Source organism: Dipodomys spectabilis, unplaced genomic scaffold (genome assembly GCF_019054845.1).
Source record: "Dipodomys spectabilis isolate Male_0828 unplaced genomic scaffold, ASM1905484v1 ptg000262l, whole genome shotgun sequence".
In the NCBI taxonomy this organism is placed as follows: Eukaryota; Metazoa; Chordata; class Mammalia; order Rodentia; family Heteromyidae; genus Dipodomys; species Dipodomys spectabilis.
The window spans coordinates 4,418,945-4,446,673 of NW_024870939.1; the positions used below are offsets into that span (position 1 = coordinate 4,418,945).

The 27,729-nt window shown below is 40.8% G+C and overlaps 1 protein-coding gene across 3 annotated transcripts in view; it reads right to left on the bottom strand.

Annotated features, from left to right (window-relative positions):
• Eva1a (eva-1 homolog A, regulator of programmed cell death) overlaps positions 1-27,729 on the bottom strand; it is a 51,530-nt gene that overhangs the window by 15,405 nt on the left and 8,396 nt on the right. For 2 of the 3 annotated variants that reach the window (XM_042699772.1, XM_042699771.1), the window contains 2 exons: positions 8,760-8,881; positions 7,066-7,242 (listed from right to left, as the gene is read on the bottom strand). In XM_042699772.1, coding sequence (XP_042555706.1) covers positions 7,066-7,165 — 100 coding nt within the window. In that variant the 5' untranslated portion in view covers positions 7,166-7,242; positions 8,760-8,881. Of the gene's footprint in view, positions 1-7,065; positions 7,243-8,759; positions 8,882-11,991; positions 12,085-27,729 lie in introns of those variants that run through there. The other variant, XM_042699773.1, reaches the window with a different exon arrangement.

Sequence of the window (27,729 nt, forward strand, 5' to 3'; positions counted from 1 at the left end):
TTTGATAAGAAGTGTACTCATTACCTTGCTCATGTAATTGCAACCCCTCTGTATGGTATTTTCACAATAAAAAAATTTATTATAAAAATGAAAAAAACAAGGCTTGGCATGCATGTTTCACAAGCTAAATCTGGTCATATACTCCTGTTCTCATAAATAAAGTTTTATTGGAGTACAGCTCTGTCCATTCAAAAACACAGTGTCTCTATCTGTTTTTGTTTTTGTTTTTTTTAGGCTGAGAAAGAGCTGTATCATTAGAACAGAGATGATTTACTCTCTGGCCCCTTGCAGGGGAGGTGGCAGACCCCTGACCTGAAGAAACAAATTAAATAACACTTTGGTGTCATTTTTTTAGTTCATCAGATTATGAAAACTCCAAAAACATTGAAAACACTGGTAAAGCTGTTTCTTAAACATATTTTAAGGAGTGAATTGATAAAACTCTTTAAATGTCAACGTGTCAATTTTTTCCCTAAAAATTCATATGCACTTTAATCCAGCAAGGTTGCTTTTAAGAATTCTGCAAATGCTGGGCTGGGAAGTTGGCTCAGTGGTAGAGCGCTTGCCTTACATGTCTGAGGCCCTGGGTTCGATTCCTCAGCACCACATAAGCAAAAAGAAAAAAGCCTGAAGTGGCACTGTGGCTCAAGTGGTAGAGCGCTAGCCTTGAGCTGAAGAGCTGAGGGACAGCGCCCAGGCCCAGAGTTCAGGCCCCACAACCGGACCCCCCCCCAAAAAAAAAAAAAGAATTCTGCAAATGCATTTGAACAGTTAGGTCACAGACGGTAATTACAGATCTATACATTCACAAAAAATATCTAAGTGTCATTTAATTTCTGTTTCTGTAGATCAAGGATCAGCAACCTTTATCTATAAAGGGCCAGTCTCTGCTCTAACAACTTAGCTCTGATGCAACGTAAAAGCAGGTGCTCACAATATATATATGCATATACATGACTGTCTTTCAAATAAAACTTTATTTTTCAGGACAGGGATCTGGCCGGATTTGGCTTGTGAACTACAGTGTAATAATTCCTGTTGGAAAAGATCTGGCCCATTTCCACTGGCCATTTGTAAACAGCTGGTTAAACTGTGGGTGATCCATCCATACAAGAGACAGTATACAGCTGTCTAAAAGAATGATAGCTGTCTCTGTAAGATGACCTAAAATAGCTCCAGGGTAGGTTGTTCAGTGAAAAAAGAAAAGCATAAAACAATATATTTGAAAAAAATAGGAAAAAATTCCAATATGGTTGATATACTGTGTGCACAAAATAGGAAAGTTGGAGATCGTGAGTTCATATTTCTTCACATCTGCATGAAGATCATGAGTATGTAGCATAGTGATAACTTAAGGTTGTGAAGTATTTACACAGCATTAGAAAGAATAATAAGATGTCATTTGCAGGGGAATAGATAGACCTAGAACATGTTAAGTAAGGTAAGCCAACCTCAGAGGCAAATGATGCATGTTTTCTCTCATGTGCAGAAGCTAGATCTAAAATGCACTGAGAATGTTCAATTATATAGGATTATATGCATTAAAACATAGTGAGACCAAAGGAAGATGCTCTTAGGAGAGAAACACAGAGGTGTAATGTCTCTGTGCCTCTAATCATATAAAATAATATTTATTGACATGAACTCCAGCAAATGGAAACAAGAGGGTTTTTTTCCTTTGTTGCTGTGTTTGTTTTCTTTTCTTTTTGTCCCATTTGTTTGTTTATCTGTCTTTGGGAGGGTAAGGGGAGAACGGAGAAATGGAGGGACAAAAGGTGAGCAAATACAGCAAGCAGTATGCACTAGACACTATGTTGAAAATTAACTACACAACTTGTGGTGGAGATGGGAGGGAAAAACTGGAAGAGAGCGAGGGAAGGGGTGACAGTGTCCAAAAAGAAATGTATCCATTGCCTGACTTATGTAAATGTAATTCTTCTGAACCTTTATAGTAACAATAAAAAACTTAAAAAGAGATTGTGAATGATATGGACAGGGACGCTGTAGTTTTAGTCTTCTTGCTACATGTTGTACGGTTATTGAGCCATGTACATTCACTTGCTGATTTACTAAGCCTCTGGTAGCTTCTATGAACTATCAGAAGATATGCTAAGGATGTACAGTAGCTAATAAAAGAAACAACAATCTCTCTGCTCCTGGGAGTTTGTTTTCTAGTAGGGCAGATAGGTAATAAACAAACTAAATATATTATGAACCAAGTATATTATATGGTGTTAAGGGGATGGGGAGAAAACAGGAGAAACAGAGATGAAGTTTTAGATATAAGCAGGTAGATGGATTGACAAGCATGAGACTCACCACAAAGGTGATTTATTTTTAAAGAAAAACTTAATCCAGGTGATCATATTTAATATTCAAATCATTCAATTACAATGAGTAGCAGCTCCATTTACTCTTTCTAATGACGCTATTCAAAGTTATTCATGAGGCTATAATTATTAATGAGAGTATTATCTACATTATAAAGCGCTATGTTCTGGTTCTAATAGCTTGCTTGCAAACGGTTAAAATAAGAAAAGTTAACTCTCTAAATCCAAGTGCTTAGAAAGAAGAAAATAAAACCCATGTTGGGGGAAATATGGATGGAAAGAAAACTAACTCCTAGTGCTTGCTTTAGGCTATTGGCCTGAAAGCTTCTACCATTCATAGCTGAAAAAAAAAATCCTGTTAAATAATACAAAAGTGTTTGGATTTTATCTCGGAGATACTGAGGGGCATTGAGGGATTCTGAAAAATCAGAATGGCATCATCACAGGTGCATCTTTGGAAAGAACAGTTTGCTACAAAATGTGGACTATGAAGTAAGAGTGGAGACAGGAAGACTAAGGAAAATGCCGTGATGGCAATTCAAGCAGGATGATGAGCATCAACTACATCAGTGCCAGAAGGAACAGAGAGGATGTCATTGATGGGCTGTTTCACAGCCCGACCGTAGCCAGTTGGAAAGAGGCAGTGAGCAGCCCTACACAGCTACACAACAGAAAGAGTACATTTAAAGAGGACAGTATTCTATTCTAGTTCACAACACATCTAGCACACTTAGAAATGTGTAACTCACAAATTAAGAAAAGATAAAGAGATGGTAACTGTTTAATGTACATGTTAGAAATAAAAATCAATATTCCAATAAATCACATTTATTACAAAGTCAAAGCAATGGTTTATAAACAAAGGAAAATACAAAATATAGATAACACACCTGTAGAATCTGAGAACTCAGATATAAATTGCAGCAAAACATGGTTACACTTATATATGAATGTACACAAATACTAAGATTGTATTCAATGTGCTCAGGAGGCTTTATTCACTTAATAAGACATCATTAATATTTCTATTTCAATTTACATTCCCTATTTTCTCATTTTCCACTATATAAACAGTTCTTTATAGGGATGTAGAATAGTTCTACATCCCTAATTATCTGCTTGGGACAAATTCTTAACAGTGGGATGGATTACTATATTACACACACACACACACACACACACACACACACACACACACACACACACACTTTACTACCAAATTACTGTCCTGAAAAGCTGTAGCATTTCTAATTCCATTGACATTATATATATAAGTCCTCATCTCTACACATATTCTCTATATTTCCATCTTGAATTTATTTGCTAGAATTTAAACTATTTTGTTCCCTTGATATTTTGTTTTCTTCCTTTTGCAAACTGTTACTTTTTATCCTTTGTTAATTTTTCTGTTAGGAATTTGGAAAAGTGGTTATTTTGTTAACTTTAACAATGCATAGTTAATGTGATATATATTTTCTTTTATTGTAAAAAAGGGTTACAGTTAGTGTCACCTCTTCCCTTGTTTTCTCCCAGTTTTCTTTTTCCCTCTGCACTTTTTTTTCTTAAAAGTAAAAAAAAAAAGAAAAAAAGTTTACATTGTTTTTCAGTACTGGGGATTGATCCCAAGCCGTTGTACTTGCTAAGTAAATATTGTTCATTACTGGAAAAGTCTGTGATTGAAATGGCTGTTGTGAAGAATGGAAACAAAATGTATCCAGAAGCAAACAGAAAGACTACAGAACTATTTGAAAGGCTCAACTGAAATTGGAGTCATGAGTTTCTACTGGTTTCAACCTGCAAATGCAACTAAATCTGGTAGCTTGGTGGCAGAAGGAAAGTAGTCACCTTTTTTAAGTGGCCACATGTCTAATTGTCTGTCTAGAGAGATATCCAGAGATATTAAGCAAAACAAAACAATCAAAAATTAAAAAGTCATGTTAGAAGCATAGAGTATTCAAAGCATAGAGTATTTCCATGTATCAGTAATGGCTCTTTTGATATGAACAGCAGCTGGCCTCCAGAAATAATCGTCAAGGAGAAAGGTAGCCATCTTAACAGAAAATCAACTTTGAATCAAGAAAGAGGCAAAGACCAGACATACCTCTAGCTCCCTCTCTCCCAGAATATTGTTGATAAATATCGCAGACAGCTCCCAAACACAGTACACACACACACACACACACACACACACACACACACACACACACACACACACACACGTCAAGATTTAATCTGGTTTAATGAAAAGCTGGACAAAGGAAGAAGGTAGTTTTGTGTATTAGCAAATTTGTTACTAACTCAATGGACCACTTCAACAGGACAAGAGTCAACTTGTATTACTCAAGATTCTCAGAGGAACAGAACCAATAAAGTTCACATATAATTATAAGAAGGAATTTATTAGATTTGTCTACACAAATCAGATCTGGACAGTTCTAGAATGGCCATCCACAGGCTAGAGAGCCAGTCCAAGAGGCTGGAAGCCTCAGAACTAGTAGAGCCAGGAGGCAGTGCCAGTCAGAAACTGAAGACCTGAAAAATCCCTGGTTCAAATCTACCTTCAAAGGCCAAAGATGTCCATAGGAAATGGCAGAAGCAAGAAGTGCACCTACGTAAGAAGTATTGAGCATGCCTGAGCACAAACTTTCAACAGAAAAACACGAGCTTTCTTCCACATTTTTGTTCTATCTAGGCCCCCAACTTATCAGATGGTCCCATCCATGTGCAGTATGAGTCTTTTTCTCACTTAGATCATAGAGGTTCATGCCACTCCTTTCTAGAAGCACTCCTAAAAACAGAACCAGAAGTTTGTTTCATCCATTTCAGTTGACAACCCAGTCTAGTGGACAACCAAGATGAACCGTCACACAATTAATGCATGGAGAGAAAACAGAAGGGGCGAGAGACTCTTCAACAGTTGGACTAGATGTAGCAAAATGAGATCATAAGAAAACTACATGACTGGGCTATTTCCCACAATTTCTAATGTCATACTTTGCAACATTAGCTACTCCATTTACTGTATTTTCCTTGGAAACTATTATTTTCACCTTCTTAGTTTAAACTTTATTATTTAGTTTATTTTAAAATCAGGGCTATTCCCTATTTCACCATTGATATTCAATCAGATCTAAAAAATGTTACTTTAGCCATTCTATTTCCCATTGCCTGGCACACTCTTTGCATCCCAGCCCACACTTACTTAAAAGAAGCATTATCTTCCAACATCCCTAGCAGCATTTTAATTCCAGAGTATGGCATGGAAAGACAGAAAGCAGGAGGGGACAGACAAACAGGGCCATGTACCCTTTCAGCCCTGACAAGTTCACAAGGCACTTGGTAAAACACCAGCCCATTCAACGAGTTCCACATTCAGTAGTCACATTCCAGGGTCATGCTGACTGAAATGGACGATTGCCAGGGACCTCCTGTGCTGAGCAGAGCTCCAAAGTCCAGTACTCTGTTTGCTCTCGCCAGAAATATTCTCTTGCAACTGCTGATGTACAGGTATATTTTGAGACCTTGCAAACCTCCAGACCCTCCCCTATCCTCCATTTTATTTGGAGGATGTCAGGAAACCATTATCCAACCACCTGAGAAGACAAGATGCCAGTTTCAAACATCCCTATTGCAGCTTCAGCTCCACTATCCCTAAAAGAGACTCAAGGAAATACCAGAAATGAAATTCCTCAGATGTATGGGTATGCAGGAAAGGAGCCACCTGGCACAGAAGGTTTTAAGGGAGCTAAAGAGCTGACCAATGGCCTGGACTTCACTGAGCTTTGAGACAGAACCCAGGATGGGTTGTGCATGTGAACTACATCCTTTCAATCAGGATAATCCCTGAGAACCAACAGGTTGTATATCATCCACGTTCCCCTCACCAAACAAAGTCATGAGCTTCCCTTATTCTCAACTTTGGCTCAACAGTCCATGATAAACAGAAATACCAGCTTTTATGTTTGAACATCAAAGGAAAAGAAATCATAGAAATCAGAAAGCAAAAAACATCCCTTCCCTATGGGAAATCAAATAAGAACTGCAGTCCCTTTCTTTCCACACTCTATCTAGAAACAGCAGGCAGAACAAAACAGAACAAAAGCAAACTATCAAAAATTTAAAACCCCCGCAAGCAGCACAAGAGCAAGTTGAGCATTCAACGCAGATAGTGGATTTCTATGTAAATTTTAGAGGCTTCTTTGATCTGAACAGCATTTTTTTCCTCAGAAATAATCTTGAGGAAAAAATCAACTATCTTAGTAGTCAACGTTGAATCAAGGAAGAAGGAAATACAAGACTGTCCCTGACTTACCCATACCTTCTGTGGCCATCTCTCCCAGAAAGAAATAGCCTCTGAACACAGTACGTACACACACACACACACACACACACACACAACCTGTGTGGGGTGGAAACCCACTCAGAAATCACCTAGCTATAGTCTGCAATCAGCTCTGACAGACATCACCAGTAGCCCCAGGCTACTTCAATCACCCACTTGTCCGAAAAGAAACCAAACATTTCCATCAAGATAAAACTCTCATAACCCTTCATCTGCCAAATTCCAGAGAATGCCAAGCTTGACTCCCAACCAGAAGACCCTTTTATCTCAAAATTCATCAGGGCAGAACTCTTACTGTGATTACATAGCATTCTCTCCTACTAGAAGACGGAGAAGCAGCCCGGGACCCTGCCCCAGCTCTCAGCCCTGGCCCAGCCAATGCCAGGAACTTACCTGAGACAAAGGAATAGGTAGCTAGGATATTGCTGAGCAAACTCATGTCTGTGTGCTGTGTGATCCCTGTCTCGGCGTGGGGCCTGATGGGCAGCCTCATGTGGCATCCAGAGGAGAGTTCTTGAAGATGTTTCAGCCAAGTCCACCTGGCCACTCTCCCTCTACCTCTCTTCTCTTCTGTTTGGAGACAAAGAGTGGTGATGATATGCATTCTGCTTCCCGGGGGGCTTTATTCCAGGTGTCCTAGACTTAAACCAAAAGCTAGTCTCCTAAATGCCACTTACCTTTCCCAGCAGGGAGCCACTAAGATCCCAGAAAAAAGAGCCTGTAGTCTTTGTTCAAGGAGCTTCCTCATTTTCAGGGAGGCAGTAGGGCTCCTGGCCTTTCTCTTTTTTCTTCCCAACTCCTGACTTCAACATGCCCTCCCCTATTACCTTTCTTAAAACTCACTCTACTGCATTCGCTCAGTTCCACCTTCCTGGTCCATCAGGTACAAACCATAATCATCACCACATCACTGCATTTTAACCCCACATCACAATGTGCTCCGCTTCCATTTTCCTTGGAGCTCGCACTGATGACGCTTATGTACTTTGCCTCGTTTGCTTTGCCTATCAGGTCAAAAACTGCCCTCTTGGCAATGGGTCAGAGGTGGCTATTCCAGAACGATAAAAGTGGCCATAGTTCTAAAATCCTCATAAGAATATGTAAGGTTGGCCTGTTCCCAACCCCCCAATTCCATGACCCAATGTGTGACAGGGTGGGACAGTTTATGGGTGCGTTCTCGTGCACATTCATGCGTGTACTCTCTCTCTCTCTCTCTCTCTCACACACACACACTCATGGCCCACAGACTCCCCCCTGGCAGCAGGCAACAACATCCTTCCATGGGGCAGGACATGGATGAGGATCTAACTCAGTCTGAAAGGACGGAATGTTTCTATGGATCTGCACAACACGTTCCTGGTCCATCATCTTCCTCTGACCCAACACTCAGAAGACTTTACAGAGAGGTCCTGAGGATGGAAGAAGTGGCCAAGACCTCAGTAACTCACATGTGATGCTGCTAGGAGCTGAGAGCAGGGAGCCAAGGCACAGGCTGACTGGAGGAGCAGAAGGCTCCAGTTCTCGGGAAAGAAACTTTGGCTGTCTAGTTACAAACATCAGTAATGTGTGCTAGCTTTGGGAGACTCAGAAAGCTGCAGTTCTAGAAGGTGGAAGGAATGGATTGTAACAGAAAAGACGATTCTCACTCGGTTAAAGTGCAGCAGGTGTCAGGGAGATCAAAAGAAGACGGGCAAACTCATAGCTATGACCCAGAAGTTCTTAAGGGCAGCCAGTGGTCATGCAGGGAAGGAACCACCTGTTGCCAGACTTTTTAAAGTGGGCAAAGAGTTGACTAATGACCTGGACTTCACTGAGCTTCGAAGGTAGAAACCAGGATGTGTGGCATGTGTGGAAACATTCTAAATGGCTAATTGGATATGTTATTGTCATTGGCTTTCATTTTGCTATTCCACTGACTATTCTTTGAAGCCTTGAGTCAACCATCTATAGTGAATGTGACCACTGAATGAAAGGTGTGAGGAGGAAAGTAGCAGTAGTGAACACCTTCTGATACATAAGAGCCAGGCCAGTAGGTATCTCATTACATAATGCACAGAGGGTAGAAATCTCCTCATTTTGTTAGCTACCTGGGAAGAGATGTTCTGTCAGGAACAGAGAAGTGTCTGATAAAGACAGGTCATCTCTGATGATATTCGTTTCAGCCAGCTAAAATTCTGAACTTGGTTGGTGCCAGTTGGTTTCTCAGGTTCTGAAAGAAAAAAGAGGTGACACAAAAATCATCACATACCTGAGAGATCATCTCATATTTTAGGTCTGATATCATCAGGAACATAGCAGACAGCAGGGGTGGTGTGGACCTGGATCCTTGGAAAGACAAGTCCCCTCAGAGACAAAGTCCATTGCTACAGGAACATGGACTAGACTGCCAGAAAAACCAACCTCCCAAGGTCATAGCAGAAAGGAAGCAAGAGGTAAGAGAACAAAGACATGCGCTTCCTCTTCCTACTCATCAGCCAAAACCCACAAACGCAGCTAGAATGGGATGTTGTTGGTCTGGCTCTTCATCAATGGAGTTTGTAGGCCAACCACTCTGGAACAGGAAGGGAGGGGATTCAGTTCCCAGATAGCAATGCTCAGATGGACTATGATATAATGTCTTACACACGGCTCTGTGTGGGCACTAAACCCTTGGAAATGCTGACATGTGCTTTCCCATAACCTGTTCCTTCTACAGATGACCTCTCCTGGGTAGCCAGGAGCTCTTTTCTACCCCCAATTTTACTGAGGAGCGTATAGGAAGAACAAGATGGATCATAGAGCTCCTAGAGCATGAAACACCACTGCTCTGTGTGCACACACTCATCCATTGTCACCGTACCACCTTGTCTATCCTACAGCAGTTAACTCCTGCCTGTCGATACCTTCCTTGATACTGAGCTGCTATTGCATTACAAAGGATTTGCAGCACGTTCCTATCTCCACTTTTCCTGTCAAGAAATTAAGGACAAAAAGGAAGAGAAACTTGAGGTACAAGATCAGTAGTTTTCAATAGACTCATGCACTCACAAGTGAAAGCACATCTCTGAACTGCCACACTACACTCATAAAAGCCATTGAGGACTGCCTTCAGGATGGTCACTCAGAGCCCAAAGAGCAAATGGCTCCCGCATAAGGGCTAAGCAGAGATGCTCACGGTTCTAGAGAAACAACTAAGCAAATAGAAAGCATTATTTTTACTAGAGGACTGATAACAACACAGATGACAGACTCATGTAACACCCTTGCCTGTGGACCAAATGGCTTCCATTCTTCCAACTCACTGCAGCTAATCATTTCCAGGGACACATTGTAGAGCCCGTTATTACCTAGAAAGTCTACTTCACCCAAGGGCTGGGCTGTGAACCTCTCACGGGCAAGGATTGTCTTAATTTTTCTCTTCATTCCAAGTGTCCGACCATGAGTGTCAGAGCTGATGGTCCAGCAACTTTTGGAGGAAGGACTCATGCTCAGAACTCCCACTCTCTAATCAGAAACTTCTGTCCAATTTCTCACACATCTAGAATCAAAGCAGATGTGCTCTCCAACTTCCCAATGACTTCTCAACCTCTAAACTCACTCAGAATTACCATTCTCATCTAGGCTCACTTCTCCCCTCCCCCCTTCCCCCCCTTCCCGACACACACAGCCTGGGTATAAATACTTCAACACTCCCTTTTTTCGCCAGAACACTTCTGCCCTCTCCAGCTTTAACTCCCAAACTATTCTACCCTCACCTGCCTGCTCTCCAGGCTAAGTGCTTCTAAAAAAAAATACCATTTGTACTTGCATCATTGCAGATGTTTGGTGTGTAAAGACAACCAGTTGTGGCACTTGATCCTATGCGTATCTCTGACATCTCATCTCTTTACTTCTTCATTTCCTAGAGAAAGTATACCACAGCTCTTTTTTCTGAAGCTTATTTCTCCACCCTCCTACTCTCTAACCTCCCAGCTTCCCTGAAAAAAAAAAAAGAGGCCATCTACATGAACTCTTCCATAGTATCTTGGCCTTCTTCCATCTTGTCTCTAAGGAGCTGTCACCTGTGCTGTTCATCACATCATTTCCTGCTTCTACAGAACATGGTTCCATCAATGATACATTCCTTTTTTCTTTTCTTTGTTTAAATTGATTTCCAGCTCCTATATAAAAAGTTAAGTGGAAGAATGGATACATGCACGTAGGTATGTTTTTCTTTCTTTCTTTCTTTCTTTGCTTTTGTCAGTTGTGGGGCTTGAACTCTCGGCCTAGGAGCTGTCCCTCAGCTCTTCAGCTCAAGGCTAGCACTCTACCACTTGAGCCACAGCACTGCTTCCGGTTTTCTGAGTGGTTTATTGGAGATAAGAGTCTCACAGACTTTCCTGCCAGGTCTGGCTTTGAACCACGATCCTCAGATCTCAGCCTCCTGAGTAGCTAGGAGCCACCAGTGCCCTGTTTGGTATGTTTTTCTTGATCAACTATTTTCTTATTCTTTCTTGAACTATATTTCATTCTGATCATTTTATCTATTACAAACATCCTTTAATTCCTCTGTAGTTTCTTGGTACTCACTCTCCTTTCCTTCACAATCAACCATACAAACGTATACTTCTTCTAGCCATTGCCTCCATCATTTAATTCTTGGCCTACAAAAATTGGCATTCTTGCGCTGGGAAGGTGGCTCAGTGGTAGAGCACTTGCCTTACATGCTTGAGGCCCTGGGTTCGATTCCTCAGCACCACGTAAGAAAAAAGCCGGAAGTGGCACTGTGGCTCAAGTGGTAGAGCACTAGCCTTGAGCTGAAGAGCTGAGGGACAGCACCCAGGCCCAGAGTTCAGGCCCCACGACCGAACAAAAAAAAAAAAAAAAAAAATGGCATTCTTGGCTTGATGCCTTGCGGCCTGGAAACAGATTGCTTTCCTATCCCAAGGCAGACCTACTTTTCCTAAGTCAATAAATACTCATTAAATCTCACTAGCTCTAATTTAGTTTATCAAACTACTGCTAGCAAAAGGCTGAGGATGACCTGAAGGAAGGTCCACATTTTACTCATTTATGTGCCCAGTGCCTGATTCATAGTAAGTGCTTCCTTTGAATAAGTGAACCTAGAAATGAATAATGTGGTCAGTGAGATTTGCAGTCCAGTTTCCTACAACGAAAACAGAATGAGGCAATGTAAATTAAGTGGTACAGGAGAAGTTGGGAAAGAGTAATTAACTCTAATAATGGAGTAGCAATGGGGAGAACTCATAAAGATTCCATAGACAGAGATAACACTCAACTTGAAAGTTGAACTACTGAGTACTAAATCCATTACTAATTATGTTAACAGTTCGCATTTACTGAAACTTTCTCCAACTACTCAGTTTGCTGAATGCTTTGTGAGGAATATTTAAATCTCCCACTAGGCTTGTTATAGCTCTTATTTTTCTAGATAAGAAATTGATAAAGACCTGATGTTATTAAGCTATAAAACACTGGAGATGTGATTTAAACATAAGAAGCACTATTCCAGTGTCTTGTCTTTTTTGTTGGTGGTGGTAGTTGTGGGGCTTGATATCTGGGCCTAGGAGTTGTCCCTCAGCTCTTCAACTCGAGGTGAGCGTTCTACCACTTGAGCCACAGTGCCACTTTGGGTTTTCTGGTGGTTAATTGGAGATAAGAGTATCACAAACTTTGCTGCCTGGCCTGGCTTTGAACAGCTATCCTCAGATCTCAGCCTCCTGAGTAGCTAGGATTACAGGCATGAGCCACCAGTGCCTAGCTGAGTATCTTGTCTTTTAACCTATCTCTACCCAGAGTAAAGAAAAGGGCTGGAGATAGAAAGAAGGGCATGAATACATAGCACCCGTGGAGCACTGAGGTATACAGAGTGGCTCAAAGGAAGCTGAAACAGGAAAGATGAAGTTGGAATTGGATATTGGAGGATCTATAGTACCTTAAAGAGTTTAAACTTCGGTGCTGGGAAGGTAGCTCAGTGGTAGAGTGCTTGCCTCACATGCATAAGGCCCTGGGTTCGATTCCCCAGCACCACATAAGTAGAAAAAGCCAGAGAGGCATTGTGGCTCAAGTAGTAGAGCACTAGACTTGAGCTTAAGAGCTGAGAGACAGCGTCCAGGCCCAGCGTTCAGGTCCCACGACCAAAAAAAAAAAAAAGAATTTGAGTTTTATTTTACAGACAATAAAGAACTTTGAACATTAAACATTAAACGGAGGTTAATACAATCTCATTTGCTTTCTATAAAGAAAATGCTAGCGTAAGTGTGAAAGATATGCTGAAGAAGTCACAGATGGTCTGAAATGTTCATTAAGGGGCTGACAAGTCCAGATTAAGAATGATGAGCACCAGAAACCAAAGGATCAGGTAGCTAAAGAAGTTAGCAACCCAGAAACTCAGACCAACAAGGGCATAGAAACATCCAATAAATGCCTGTGTTTCCTAGCCAAAAGATGAGAGAAAAGGGTAAGCCCATTAAGACAAAACCTTTCTAGACAACTATTCTACTACAGCCAAACATCAATAGGGAGAAAAAAAAGATGTGTCCATACCCATACCCACACCCACAGGAGCAAAGCCTAAGTTAAGAGCCTAGACTTCCACTCTTGGTATACTATAAACAAGAAAGACCTAGCATCCCTGCCAGACTGATGTAACAGAAGGTCAAGTATAGAAATGAAACTTGCATCTCAGGTAGCTGGTAATGAGCCCTCATCCATGCCATATCAGTGAAGGCCAGGAGGGAAACCTGGTTGTTTTCCCTGTCTTGGTCCCTTTTGAAGATTTGCATCGCTGTAACAGAATCATCATACATTGGGTAATTTATAATGAACAGAAATTTGCCTTCGATTTCTTGAGGCTAATAAAGATAAGATGAAGATACCAGCAACTTGGGGAAGGACTATGTGTTACATCATCCCATGGAATTAGGTGGTAGTTCAAGAAAGAGCAAGAGAACAAGAAGCTGAATTCATTTTTATACCCACTCTTGCAATAACATTGATCAGTCATGATGCAGAACCCTGAAGACCTAATCACCTCTTACTAGACCCCACCTTCTAATACTGGCATATTGGGGATCAAGTTTCTAACACATGAACTTTGGGGACATTCAACCCACAATGTAAGGCACCGCTACCCCTCTATTTTGGGGTAAGAAAGGAGGGAGACTTTGTAGAGAATGAGGTTACTCATAAGCACAGTGGTTACAAGCCTTACATCAGAGGAGACTACATGGGATCCAGAACTTTCATTCTCATCCAAAAGCAATGAGAAGCCAACCAACAGATGCCAACAGAGAAGGTAAAATTATCTGACAGGATATTTGAACATCCCTGGTAAAAAAATGTTTTGGTGAGCAATTGTGAAGATTTTTTTTTTTTATTGTGAAAATGCTGTACAGAGGGGTTACAATTACATGGGCAAGATAATGAGTACATTTCTTATCAAGCATTGTAGCCTCCTCCTTTGTTTCCCCTTCCCATCCCTTCCCATCCTCCCCCCCCCCACCCCACACCAAAGTTGTAAAGTTCGTTTTCAACATAACTACTTGTACATCTCATTGTTGCAATGGGTCCACCTGTATCCTTATTTAAACGACTTGTTTTTCCCCTTCCCTTCCCCAAATTATACCGACATCAAATACAGTGAAAGCAGGGGTTATACCGTGGGGGAGGGATGTTTGAAACAAATGAAAACTGCTGAAAGTCTCAGCAAAGAAACCATCTCAGAAAAACAAACTAGAGAATATAAAGAAAAAAGTGGAAGTATAGAATTTTAAAAATATGGCAATCAATAGAAAACACTTAATAAATAAACTAAGCAAAATGGGGTGGACATAGGAAACAATCAGTGACCTGAAAGGCAGAACAGAAATTATCAACAGAAAAACCAACAGAAAAAAAAAAACAACTTGAAGACTTTTACAATGATGACCCCCCCCCCCCACACACACACCAAAGGAAAAAAACTACATTAAACTAAACTTGTATTATCAGAGTCCAGAAGAAGAGAGACAAGCACAAGGAACTAAAAGAGTAACAAAGAAAAAGTAGCTTTAAAAATTCCAAATGTTGTAGAAGCAGTGACACTAATCAATCTACATCATCCTCAGAAACTGACATGCTAAAAATGTTGAATTGAAACCCCTTAAGCCTTTTTATATCTTATTAAAAAGTAATAAAAATAAATTACAAATTTTCCAAATTGGAAGAGAGACATAAACCCACAGGTACAGTAGGTGAGCAAACCTCAGTTAGGGTAAACCCAAAAAACTCAATGCCAAGACTTGAAACCAGAAGTCAATGAAAACATATTGAAAACAGTCAGAGAATAATGCCTTAGCTCTAGAAAAAAGCCAATCCAAACACAGAAAATTTCTTACTAGATACCAGGGAGACCAACACATGAGAGGTGCATTTCAGCTGATGAAGGAAAAGAGTTATCAACCAACAATACATATTCAGCAAAAACCACCCTTCAGGAATAAAGGTGAAATAAATATTATTCTCAGATGGAGGAAACCTAAGAAAACTTGTCACCAGTGAACCTGTTCTACAAGAATAATTAAAAGAAGTCTTCTAAACAGAAAGAAAAGGGAAAAAAGAAAAGGAATGAATTATAAGGAAGGAAGAATGAAAGTAAAAATATGGGTAGATAGAATAGACTTTCCTTTGCTTCATGAGTTTTCTAAACTGTATTTAACAATTGGAGCAAAAAAAAAAAAAAGGACATCTTCGATGTGCTTCTAATTGGATGAGAAGGAAGTATCTACAATAATTACATTATAATTGGAGAACAATAAAACACAAGAAGGAAAACTTCTTATAGTTTATTCAGACTGGTGATAAAACTCCAATAGGCTGTGCTACATTCGACTATATAGCGTGATACCTACAACAACCACTAAGAAAACTAGACAAAAGAAACACACTCAAGAATACTACAGACAAATCAAACTGAAATTGGGAAAATTGTTAAAATAATCCAAAAAAGGCCAGAAATAGAAAACAGGGAAAGACAAAAACAAACAGAAGCAGAAGCAGAGAGGTATACATAGGCCCAACCATCTCAACCATTCCACTAAATGTCAATAATCCAAATGAATCAATTGAAGATATTGTTGGCAGAGCAGATGAGAAAAATTTTCCCAACTCTATGCTGTCTACAAGAAACTAACTTCAAATCTAATAATATGGACAAGTTTCAATAAAAAGGATAAAATTTGTTATCATGCAAAAAGTTATGAAAATAAGGCAGAATGATAAAGTGAACTTCAAAGCAATGAAAACTATAAGAGATTCTTTGAAAAATACCTATAAAATTAATAAAACTGTAGTAAGACAAAAAAAGACACAAGACAAATTACCAATATTAAGAATAAAACTGAAAATACCTTTTAAAGATTTTCCAGTATATAAAGGATAATAAGGAAATTAGGAAAAAAAAACCCTTTATAAAATTTGATAGTTTAGGGCTGGGAAGGTGGCTCAGTGGTAGGGCACTTGCCTTGAGCTGAAGAGCTGAAGGACAGCACCCAGGCCCAGAGTTCAGGCCCTACCACTGGACCCAAAAAACAAAAAAAAAAATTGACAATTTAAGCAAATTTAATCAATTCCTTAAAAGACATAAAATACCACCACAACTCACCCAATATAACAGACATAACTCAATTAATACTATAACTACTAAGAAATTAAATTCCCAAACCTAATCCTTCATCTCTAGACCAATTTTTTTGTTAGAAAACTCTACTAAATACTTAAAGCATTAACAATCTCTTCCAGAAAATTAGAAAAAGGGACACCTTCTTAATTAATTTCAGGAATCTACCATGACCCTAATACCCATCCCAGACAATGACAATACAAAAACCAGAAAACTCAAAATCCTCAGGAACACAGACATAAAAATCCCTAACACAATATCAAAAAATAGGATTTGACAACACAGTGAAAAATACTTTTTATGACATGAATGTGGTAGAACTTATTCTAAGGATGCAAGGTTTATTCATTATTCAAGAAAGTCCCTCAATTTTATCAACCATATTAATAGATAAAAGAAGAAAAGTCATAGTAATTGATGCTTTCAGCTTTGAAGACTGAGTCCAAAGAGCCCAACTTTGTCAAGGGTGCCCTTGGCTGAAACACATCATGGAAGATGGCATGATAGCAATAAAAGCTCATACAAACCAGAGGGATCACATGGCAGACTGGACACCAAAGGGTAATTGGGGATTAATTGGGGGTCCCCGAGAACTACATTAATCCTTTCCATGGTTGTGTCCCAGATGACTTAACGACCTCCCACGAGGCCAATCTTTTAAAGATTCTATCACCTCCCACATCGCCACACTGGAGACTAAGCCTCCAACACATGAACCCTCGGGAGACAAACCACATCCAAACCATCGCAGTGCTCAATAAATGTAATTATAATTTTTACGTGCCAATGTTATATGATAGCATTCAGAAGCATATTTTCTCACCATTTTATATCTGAATAGACGGAAACACAAGCTGGGGCTCATGCCACGTGGACTTTGCCAAGAATGTTCATTTTATTTTATTTTTTCCAAATGAGCAGGGTATCCGAAAATGTGAATAGCAGCCCCGTCCTAACATTTCATTGTACAAAGCAAATGTTGAGTTTCCACAGCTGCTGGCTTCAGCTTACCCAGAGGAATAGTCGTAGTGAAATATTAATCTCTGAGAAAGCCACACTGGGATAAGATTGCACAGTAATTCAAGCAGCATGTGCAAAATTTATTTAGTGTTTGGCTGAGAATGGTTTTAATTATGTGAAGTTTTTAGAATGAGAAGAAAGTGATGGAAGATGTTTGACTAAAGCTGTGATGGAGGCCCTAGATGCTCCCAGACTTCTCTCCAGTTTCAGTTTATTTCCATAAACACAAAGGAAGCTCTCATGGAACTGGATGAGAATACTGCTAGAGCCAAGGTACAGTCATTAGCAAAAGTAGTCCGGACAGGAGACACAAGCACCTGCTATCCAAAGCCCTCAAGTATGGCACACAGGTCAGGGGTCCTGTCCCAAGTTCCTACCACCTAGGTAAGGACAGAAGGGTAACAATCCAAAGGAATGTTGAAAATTCAAGAGGTAGAATGTAAGATGCTTTCATCCAAGATCTCAATTGAATGTAAAGTGCCTGCTGTGTGTGCTTTGCTCCTGCTACTCCACTGGGCTTGAAGCTTCTTGAAAATAAGATCTAAGCTCAGATTCCCCTTCATGAAGGAGGCATAGGAGGACCCAAGAACATTGAGTTTGAATAATTGGTAAGAAATACAAAGAATTTAAGGGAATGACTTTGGGAAGATTATCTTGGAATCCTTATTGTGACTCCTAAGTGATAGTTAAAAGTGTTTGACAGTTATCAGCACAAATATGGAACTGAGAATGAATTTCAGGTATGAGGAGTAAGCCAGTGACCTTCAGAACCCCAGCCTGAAAATACCCATTGGAAACTAAAGGAGCCATCAGTTGTATGGAATGGAAGACAACCACACATTCAAATCACACCAGACATGAAAAGAATATAACCACATTTTCATGTGCCTGAAAAACTCTCACCAAACCCCATATGAATTTTCCTTCTAGAACTGCAGTAGTGTAGGACATGCTAGCAGACAATGTGGATCCTTGATTCAAGAGAATAAAGGCCATACATTTGCTGTACATTTTTCCTCACCAGACTTTCTTGAGAAATGGCACCATTTACTACCAAAGGCCTCTCAAGCCCCGTAACCCTGAGACATCTACAGCTGTGGAGAACTAAACAATACAAAGACACAATGGGAAAAGGAAGCATCAAATTCTTTTCAGTGTTGGCCTTCCAGTTCCAGAAGTGTCCTGTAGGGACACTACAATGATTAAAACTAGAACCTAAGCACAGAAAGCCTAAGGAATTCAAGTGGAAGGTGTCAAAACTCCTGTCTATAGACAGCCTGAATTCTAGGACAGCCTCCCAATAGATAGAAGAAACAGAAGCTCTAAACCAGGGATGTGAGGGACAAGGATGGTGTAGAGCCAGGCAGCTCCCATCTGAGACCTTCCAGATCATTCTTCACCAGAGGGAGCTAGTCCCACAGCCATGCAAAACTTGCTCTGTTTGATTCAATTCAATCCAATGCGGACAAATTGTTGAGCACACAGGAGGAATAAAGCTCTGAGTTGGGCAGACATTTATCTGATTTCAACAAAGAGGTCCTTCCAAGCCAGTCCTGCTAAATGTCCCAGCTGAGACTAGATTGTATTAAACCTTCTTCCCATACAAAGGAGGTCACCTACTTTGTTTCAATGGCTCTCCAAATATTTGATTCAAGTTAAAAATTGTTAATAGACACACTGGAGTATTGGATGCACAATGTAAATAATCACTGACCCCATGGATTTATAGATGACAGATTAAGAGACTTACATCCACTTCAGAATAAAGATTCTACTACTCAAACCATGAATATGTTAGAAAACAGGTAGCTCTATAATGAATTAGGAAATATGCAGTTCCATAAAGGTCTTTCAACAGCTTGGAGCCAGGCAAGTCTTTTCATGCTGTAAAACTCTGTAAGTAAGAATACCGTCACCACTTTGGCTGCCAAGTCTCATGTTCAATTAAAATGCCAGGTGAGGCTCAGTAGATCTCACTGAGTGCATGCCTTATAAAGATACAAACATCTTATATCACCATGTACAAAGATATATGCCCCCTACAATAATGGGTGATCAGCTGTAAGTATGACTACAGCTTTTGTTTTACTCTTACATTGTTCAGCAGACTTTCAATATTTGAACAAAACATACCCTAATGCAGGTCCACTCTAATGCAGCTCTCCTGTGACCCACAGTGTCTGATGTTTGGGCTCAATATGCCAAATTAATCAACATTTGCTGTATTAAAGACTTGAAGACGATTAAAGACTTGATAACTGAAGAGGAACAAGTATTGAAGTTTCTCATTGGGAAAAAAAAAAAAAGGATAGCTGGGCACTGGTGTCTCATGCCTGTAATCCTCACTACTCAAGTGGATGATATCTGAGGATCATGATTTGAAGTTAGCCAGGCAGGAAAGGCCCTGAGACTCATCCCTAATAAACTACTCAGAAAAAGCTAGAAGTGGTATTGTGGCTCAAGTGGTAGAATGCTAGCCTTGAGCAAAACAAGGTCAGGGACAGTTCCAAGGCCCTGAGCTCAAGGCCCTGGAATGGCACAAAAAGAAATAGAATAAGGGCTGAAGGCCTGGCTCAAGTGCTAGAGCATGTGACTAGCAAGCATATGGTCCTAAGTTCAAATTACTTTGTTAAAAATAATCACTATTAACCACTTATAATGACGTAAGTTGGAGAATTATATTCTGCCAAGAAACGTTATAACCTGGTTGGAGAACTTGTTCGTCCATTCCTTTTGGCTAAATCCCTTAAAATTAAGGAATGCAACTATGTTACATGATTTTGGTGTTAGTGAGTCAAAATTAAAACCAATTTTCCTATATTCTTTCAAGTTTTGGGACTGTTTGAATCAGAATAGCTTGAATCTACAGGGTACCCTGTTTAAAGCACTATCACTCTCAATGTTAAGTTGTCAGTTTTCACCAGGCGATAAAGCCAAGGCACAATACAGGGGTGCACTTGATAGCAAGAGTACAATAGGCTGTATTCCAACTTTCACATTCATCTCAACCCTCATTGTTCTCATTAACAAACTGTACCTAATCATCTAGAATTGTCAAAGCAAATAATATGCATAACATAATGCTGATTTCTTTCATTCAATGGACTGATATTACATATTTCGTTGAGTTCTAATGCTAAAGTATTTTTGAAAGGCACTATGCCACTGAATACATAGGAGAAGACCAATATATTGAGCAGGAAAGAAACATGTCTTTTTGGCTAAAAAGGCAGAAACTACAAGAGAGTAAGTATGCTTCTAGTATAGCCCTAAGTTTTTACACACTTGGAGCTCAACATCATGCTTGTCGAATTCATCAAGAAAGCAGAATTTGGGTGAAAAAGAAGCTCTGGAAATAGGAAAAAGAGAAGGTCATAATGGAAGTTCTGCTTTCCTAGAAAGTCTCTCTTCCTACAGCCCAGCTAGCAGTTCAGACCAATGAGTTGATGGCCAGTGAAAGCCATGTGTGGCCACTGACTATTAGAGACAACGCAGCTGAGTAAGCATGAGAGATGAGGTCTCTAGAGTTGGAGCAAAAAAAAAAGTAGTAACCAGATGTGTGATTCAGGGGAAGGAGGCCAAGGAGAAAACATAGCCTAGAGTGCATTAGCAGAGCCAGGAACACAAGACTTACTTGTCCACTCATTTACTGGAGACAAAGGGGGCACCTATAGTACACTAGGACTGGAATAACCATGAAAACAAGCCCAATCTGAGTCTCTAGGGAAGGAGAGGCTGTTACCAAAGAGAGCTAAGAGGAAGCCAGGGGAAAGGACCTGGAAAGAAGTGGTCATACAGATAGATGACTCTTAAATAATGTGTGGGAGAGCTGGGCGCTAGTGGCTCATGCCTGTAATCCTAGCTACTCAGTACGCTGAGATCTGAGGATCACGGTTCAAAGCCAGCCAGGTCAAGAAAATCCATGAGACTCTTATCTCCAATAAACCACTAGAAAACCAGAAGTGGAACTTCTTGACTCACTTTCTTTACACTATTCGTTTATGTGGCACCCTCAGAAAAACTCTCCAAGAGCAGAAACTGCCTTTTTCATCTTTTAACCTTTTCATTCTTGGAGCTTAAGGCAGTACTTGGAATGAAACAGGAAGTCAGTATGTTACATGGACTAACAAATAAATGGGGGAAAAAGCAAAGCAAGGAAAGGAGAGGCCACAAAGGCAGATGTAGCAAACAGATGTAGACCACACTAGCAAGGGCAAACACTGATTAATTAGGACAGGAAGCCATCTGACAGAGAACAATTAAATGATGCACAAATACACACAGAATCTCTACATCCCCAGCATCACAAATAGGAAATGGACAGAAAACCACCAGATGAAGTAGACATCTTAAAGTAGAAAAGTAGGCTGACAACCACTCAGGCACCTCAGTTTGAGGAACTTCTTACATTCTTCTTGGAAAAGGGCTCAGTTATGATAAGGTAAAATCTCCATCAAACACTACAATATTTGGAAGGACATCTTTGAAAATTTGAGTCAAGGCATAACTCAGTGCCAAAATGCCTTGTCCATATTATAACATATACACACAAAGACACACACACACACAAAGACACACACACACACACACACACACACACACACACACTCACACACATCATGAGCGGAACACTGTGTAGGTGTGAATTTTGCTACATCTTCTTCGAAACCTCTAAGTTTTGCAGATTAAACATAGGTCCAGTCTTGTCCCAGTAGAGGCTAATTTAGAACCTTAAGAGGTTGGATGGGTCTCAGAAACAACAATGAACGGGGCAACAGTGGCTCACAACTGTAATCCTCACTACGTAGGAGGCTGAGATCTCAGGATCACGATTCAAATCCAGCCTGGGCAGGAGCTAGACTCTTATCTCCAATTAAACACCAAAAAGCCAGAAGTAGAGCTGTGGCTTAAGTGGCACTAGCCTTGAGCTAAACAATTCAACGACAGCACCACACCCTGAGTTCAAGCCCCAGCACAAAAAGCAAGAGGAAGACAAAGAAGAAAAGAGAAAAGAGGGTACTGTACAGGCTCAGAGAGGATGATTCGTGTTGCCTACACCCTGGAGAAATGGCCCAGGCCCTGCCATCAGATTCCAGTTAAATATCCATTTACCAGCTACAAGATTTGAGGCAAATGAGATATTCCTAAACTTGAGTTTAATATCCTTATGGATTCTTAAGAATTATGTTTAATGATGATGAAAATAAACTCTGAAATGCACCAAGCACAGTCTCTGGTGACCAGCAAGTTACCTTCTGGAAAGTGTATGTTATTCTGAGTTCAGGCCCAAAATGTCCAGAATTGTTTGTTCTTTCACTAGAAAGATCCAGCCACAAATCATTAAAGAAACTAGACATAATTCCATCATCCTGGTCATGGAGTCTCATCATTCTTACCTTGACAGCATCACAAACCATTTCTCCCATTGTCTGTGCCTAACTTTCCATGAACTAAAGTGTGTGTGTGTGTGTGTGTGTGTGTGTGTGTGTGTGTGTGTGTGTGTGTGTGTGTGTGTGTGTGTGTGTGTGTGTGTGTGAGCACATGCCAGTGGGGCCTGGGCACTGTCCAGAATTTTGTACTCTAGGTTAGTGCTTCTACTCTTTGAGTGAGCCACAGCTTGTTTGTGGTTATTTAGAGATAAGAGTCTCAGCCTCCTAAGTAACTAGAATTACATGTGTGAGCCACCAGCACCCAGCTTAGTTCCCCCAAATGAAAACACTAGCTCTTCACTGGCCTCTCTGTATCTACCCTCTCTCCATCCTCTAATCTAGCCTTGCCTGAACCACAAGAATTATCATTCTGGAGCAGGGAGTGGTCATCCATAGTTTACAAGCCACCCACCTACTGCTTGTTTTTGTATAAAGTTTTATTGGTAACACAGCCAGGCTCATTCATACCTGTAGCCACCCATGGCTGCTCTTACACTACAGTGACACAGCTGAGTAGCTGAGACAAAGCTTAGAAAACGTATTTTTAGCCCTTTACAGAAAAAGTTTTCTAACACAATGGTAACTTGTCACTCCTTCCAGAGGCTTGTTTCTAATCCCCAAACTATGAATCATGTTAATTGGCCCAGGTCATCTTTTTCCACTCCTACTCTACCCTTGCTGAGAAGAAGGTTCTCTCCACTATGTATACTGCTGCTCCTTTTGATACCAGGAAACTTTGCATTCAAGACTCTTCTTGAACGTCCCTTTCAGAAGGGGGAAATGATGAAAAAGGATGTCAACAAGATGTCTTGTATTCACAAGCTGATTTATACTCCTTTGTACAACCACTGAAAGGTGATGAAAATAGAATTTTTTTAAAAAGCCCATCAGCATCTTCCAGAACTGTCCTCTTGGTCTGCTCCAAGAGTCAGCACCTATCTTGGAGCTGCCTTACCACTTTGTATTTTCTATCTTTTGAATAAACAGTATGTTCCATGCACGGACCAGAGGTCTACATCTGTCTACTTCCCACAAAACACACGGCTATGTATCTAATTTGGGGAGGGGAAGAGGAAACACAGAAATGGTGGGACAAAGGGTGAACTAATTCAGCAAATACTCACTATGTTGGAAATGAACTATACAACTTGGTGGGGGGATCCGGAGCAGAAAAACTGGGAGAAAATGGAGGGAGTGACACTGTTCAAAAATAAATGTACCCACTACCTGACTTACATTACTGTAAACCCTCTGTACATCATCTTTATAATAATTTTTTAAGAAAAAATACATGATTTCTGGGTGCCAATGGCTAATGCCTAATCCTAGCTACTCAGGAGGCTAAGATCTGAGGATTGCAGTTCAAAGCTAGCCTGGGCAAGAAAGTCCATGGGACTCTCTTCTCTAATTAACTACCAGAAAACTGGAAGTGGCACTGTGGTTCAAGTAGTAGAGCACTCACCTTGAGCTAAAGAGCTCAGGGACAGCACCCAGGCCCAGATTTCAAGCCCCATGACCAACAATAAAAAAAAATGATCTGAACTGACTTCTCCCTCATTGCCTTAGAAACTATCCTGTTCATATCCATCACAACACTTTCTATAGTTTGTTCTTGTGTGCTTACCAGTATATTTATTTCCCTAATGTCTATCGCCCAACATCTTAGTTTGAAGAAGGCAAGCACTAAGACTAGTGAATCGCCACCACTTTCTCATCAATCCAGTCTGGAGCAAGCTACTAGAAATTGTTCAGATTTTGGAATAACTAAATGATTGGCCAATCTAACAAGCAGAAAACTAAACAAAATAAAACAAAGTTACTTTTATAAATGAATCAAATGAAAGGGAATCAATGCAAGGAATATCAAAGCTGTTACTTTCTGGGGCCCTCTGGAGCCTCATAGTTCAATGTTAGGTTGGCTTGGGAGAACAGCTCTTCCTGTTCATTGGCTTGAAACCAGTAATCACCTGACTGTCAATCACCTGAATGTGAGTCAGCAAAGGACCCCAGATTCTAAGGTCACTTCTGCATCCACTGTGGCCACACCTCCCTGCCTTTGCCTGTATAATCCCACTCACCTACAGTCCCCTGCCTCTTTTTCTCTTCTCTTCTCTGTCTGGACCCTCTCTTTTCTCTTCCTCTCTTCTTCTCTTCCTCTTTCCCTCTTTCTTCTCTTCTCTCTCTCATGCCCCCATCTCGTGCAGGCTGGCATTTTGCTCTTCCCCCTAATAAACTCCTTTCTGCCTGAGCCATGTGGCAGTCTCTTTTCACCAAACCTTACATTCAGAAGGTTGGATGGATAAGAGCATCACTGATTGCTTGGGTATGAATAAACAAGCCCATAAGCAGCCTTCTGTTCTCTGTTCTGTTATCCCATGGCAGAAAATTCAGCTCTGGAAGAACTGGAATCAAGCCAGATGTAGGATTATGAATCTTCACTGAGTTGAGCAATAGAGTATCCTAGGCACATCCTCCTCAAGAAGGGTGTCCTTCCCTGTCACCTGCTGAGAAAAGTAAGGACAAAGCACCAGCAGCTCCTTCTCTGTCCCTAGGTCTGTCATACTTACACACAGCCAAAAATACTCTGCATAAGATCACATCCAAGCGAAGGATCTGGGTAGGATGGGGTTAGAGAACGAGACCACAGGAACCTCCAAGCTTGAAATATGACTCTTGAAAGATGCCTTGTTCACTTTTCTTAATGTCCCAAACCTTCACATCAAGCAAATAATTCAGCTGAACTGCTGAAAAAACGTACACACACCCCGAGGCCATTTCCTGTGTGGCCTTTCTGATTGAGGACAGTGTCCTCACCGGGAGTGCTCCATCCATAAAGGCTCTCTGTGAAGGTATGTGCATTTCACTGAGATGTTTCCAAGATGAGGGGAAAATGCCATTTCAACCAAGGCATATTTATGAGGTTGGCAGCCAAACCCTAATTCTAGCCCTGAGCCTCAGCATGTCAGCACCAGGAATCAAGGCAAAGCTGAACTTCTTCTTTAAGTCATTTTAACCCTCTGTGGTATCTGCCTGTGATCTGAATAAAAGGATTCTAGACATGAATGCTTAATGATTGCCTTTGCCACTGGTAAAAATAAATTATCTCAGATCCTGTTCGACTTGCATGCCTGCTCATGGCATTTGTATGGAAATGCTAATCTTTTTCATTATCGGAAACTTAAACTGAGCTTTGCACCAGTGGCTCAATTCTGTGATCCTGGCTACTCAGAAAGCTGAGATTTGAGTATGAATTGTGGTTCAGAGCCAGCCCAGATAGGAAAGTCCATGAGACTCTCACTTTCAATTCATCAACAACAGTAACAAAATAAAAAGCTGGGAGTGAAGCTGTGGCTCAAGTGGTAGAGCATCAGCATCTACCACCCGGTAGGGACAGCATACAGGCCCTGAGTTTAAGCCCCAGTGCCAACAAAAACAAATTAAAAAAAAACCAAAAACTTAGATGACAGCAGCTATACCATCCATTCACAGGGGATGGCGACCCCAGCAGATCTGTTTACACTATATTTTCTATTTCCTACAAAATAACAAGCAACTCTGTTTCCTGCCAGAAGATTTGCTTTCATGCCCACTCCCTTTCCCACTGCTCAGCAGACCAGGTATCTCAAGTCTAGGTCAAAGCTGGTGGCCCCTCCCAACAAACTCCAGTACGTTCCTTCCTCTTCAAGACCTATACAACCCATCGTTCTCACCTCCCTCCCATCTACGTAGTAGATGCCAGTTCCCCGTGCCGGGCATGAAACCGTAGCACTTTATATTGTCTCAGAAACTCTTCTGAAGACAAATTCAGTGGGTGATACACTATACATGAACCTGATAGTGTCTGGCTTCAACAAATGATAATTCATCATTGGGCACTGTGAAAATTTCTCTGTTCCACCTATTAAAAGTTGGAGATTTGAAACACTGACCCAAGCACCTCTTTAAGGACGTACAGCTCTACACATGGCAGCCATCCAGAACATGGGGTGACATATTAAAGGCCTCTGTGGAAAGGAAAATGAACATTGTGGGATGGTGGCAGCTCTCCAGGGCGACTGTGTATAAATACAGGCCGATCTTCTCCAAACAGTGTCTCTATCTAATCCCGCTGTTGTCTCTCCCTTCTGACTGCCATTGTCAAGCTCTAGAAATAGCTGACTGTGTCTAGTATCTCTACTTCCTCAGCTTCCATGGGTTGATTAGCCACTTTTCTCTCAAACTCTCCTCCCTAAAGCTTCAAGAACTTCCTAATTTCCACATGGATATTTCAGAGCACGTGGAGTTGTACATGACCCAATGCTGTTGATCCATTCCACTGGAAACTCCTCCTCTACTTTCCAGTGTTCCACTCCCTCCTGCTCTCTGCAAGTCACCTCCTAATGTGGTCTTCACTAAGTCATCTTCCCCAGAACTAACTAAAAACTGTTATACCCAAGGAACCCACATTCAAAGTAAGCTGGCACATGCCCAGATCCTGAAGTTGGGCTAAAATCCAATCATTAGCTATCACTACTATCTGTAGACCTTAGGTAGATTATTTACCACTCATGTATCTCAGCTTACTCACTATGAAACAGGTATACCAACAGAAGTCACTCTGGTGATGGTTGTTGAGGATTCATACGCATGAGTGTTTAGAACACACAGGACACACTCAGTAAGTATTATCCACTATAATTCCTCTTCTGAAACTCTATAACTCTCCTGATCAACTCATCCCCACCATGACTTCATTACCTCTTGTTAAAATTGGCCTCATCTTTAGACCTCTGTGCTGAATGTCAAACCTATGAAAACATCTGCCCACAGACACCTCTCCCTGACTAGCTTTGAGTCTTCAAACACAGCATGTCTCAAGCTGAGCTCATCACCCTCTCTGGACCTCCTCCTCTCCTTCTCCGGTGCCATCACTTCTTCTAATGAATTGGCCTACTATATCTTTACCTTAGTTGTCCAGGCCAAAATGCT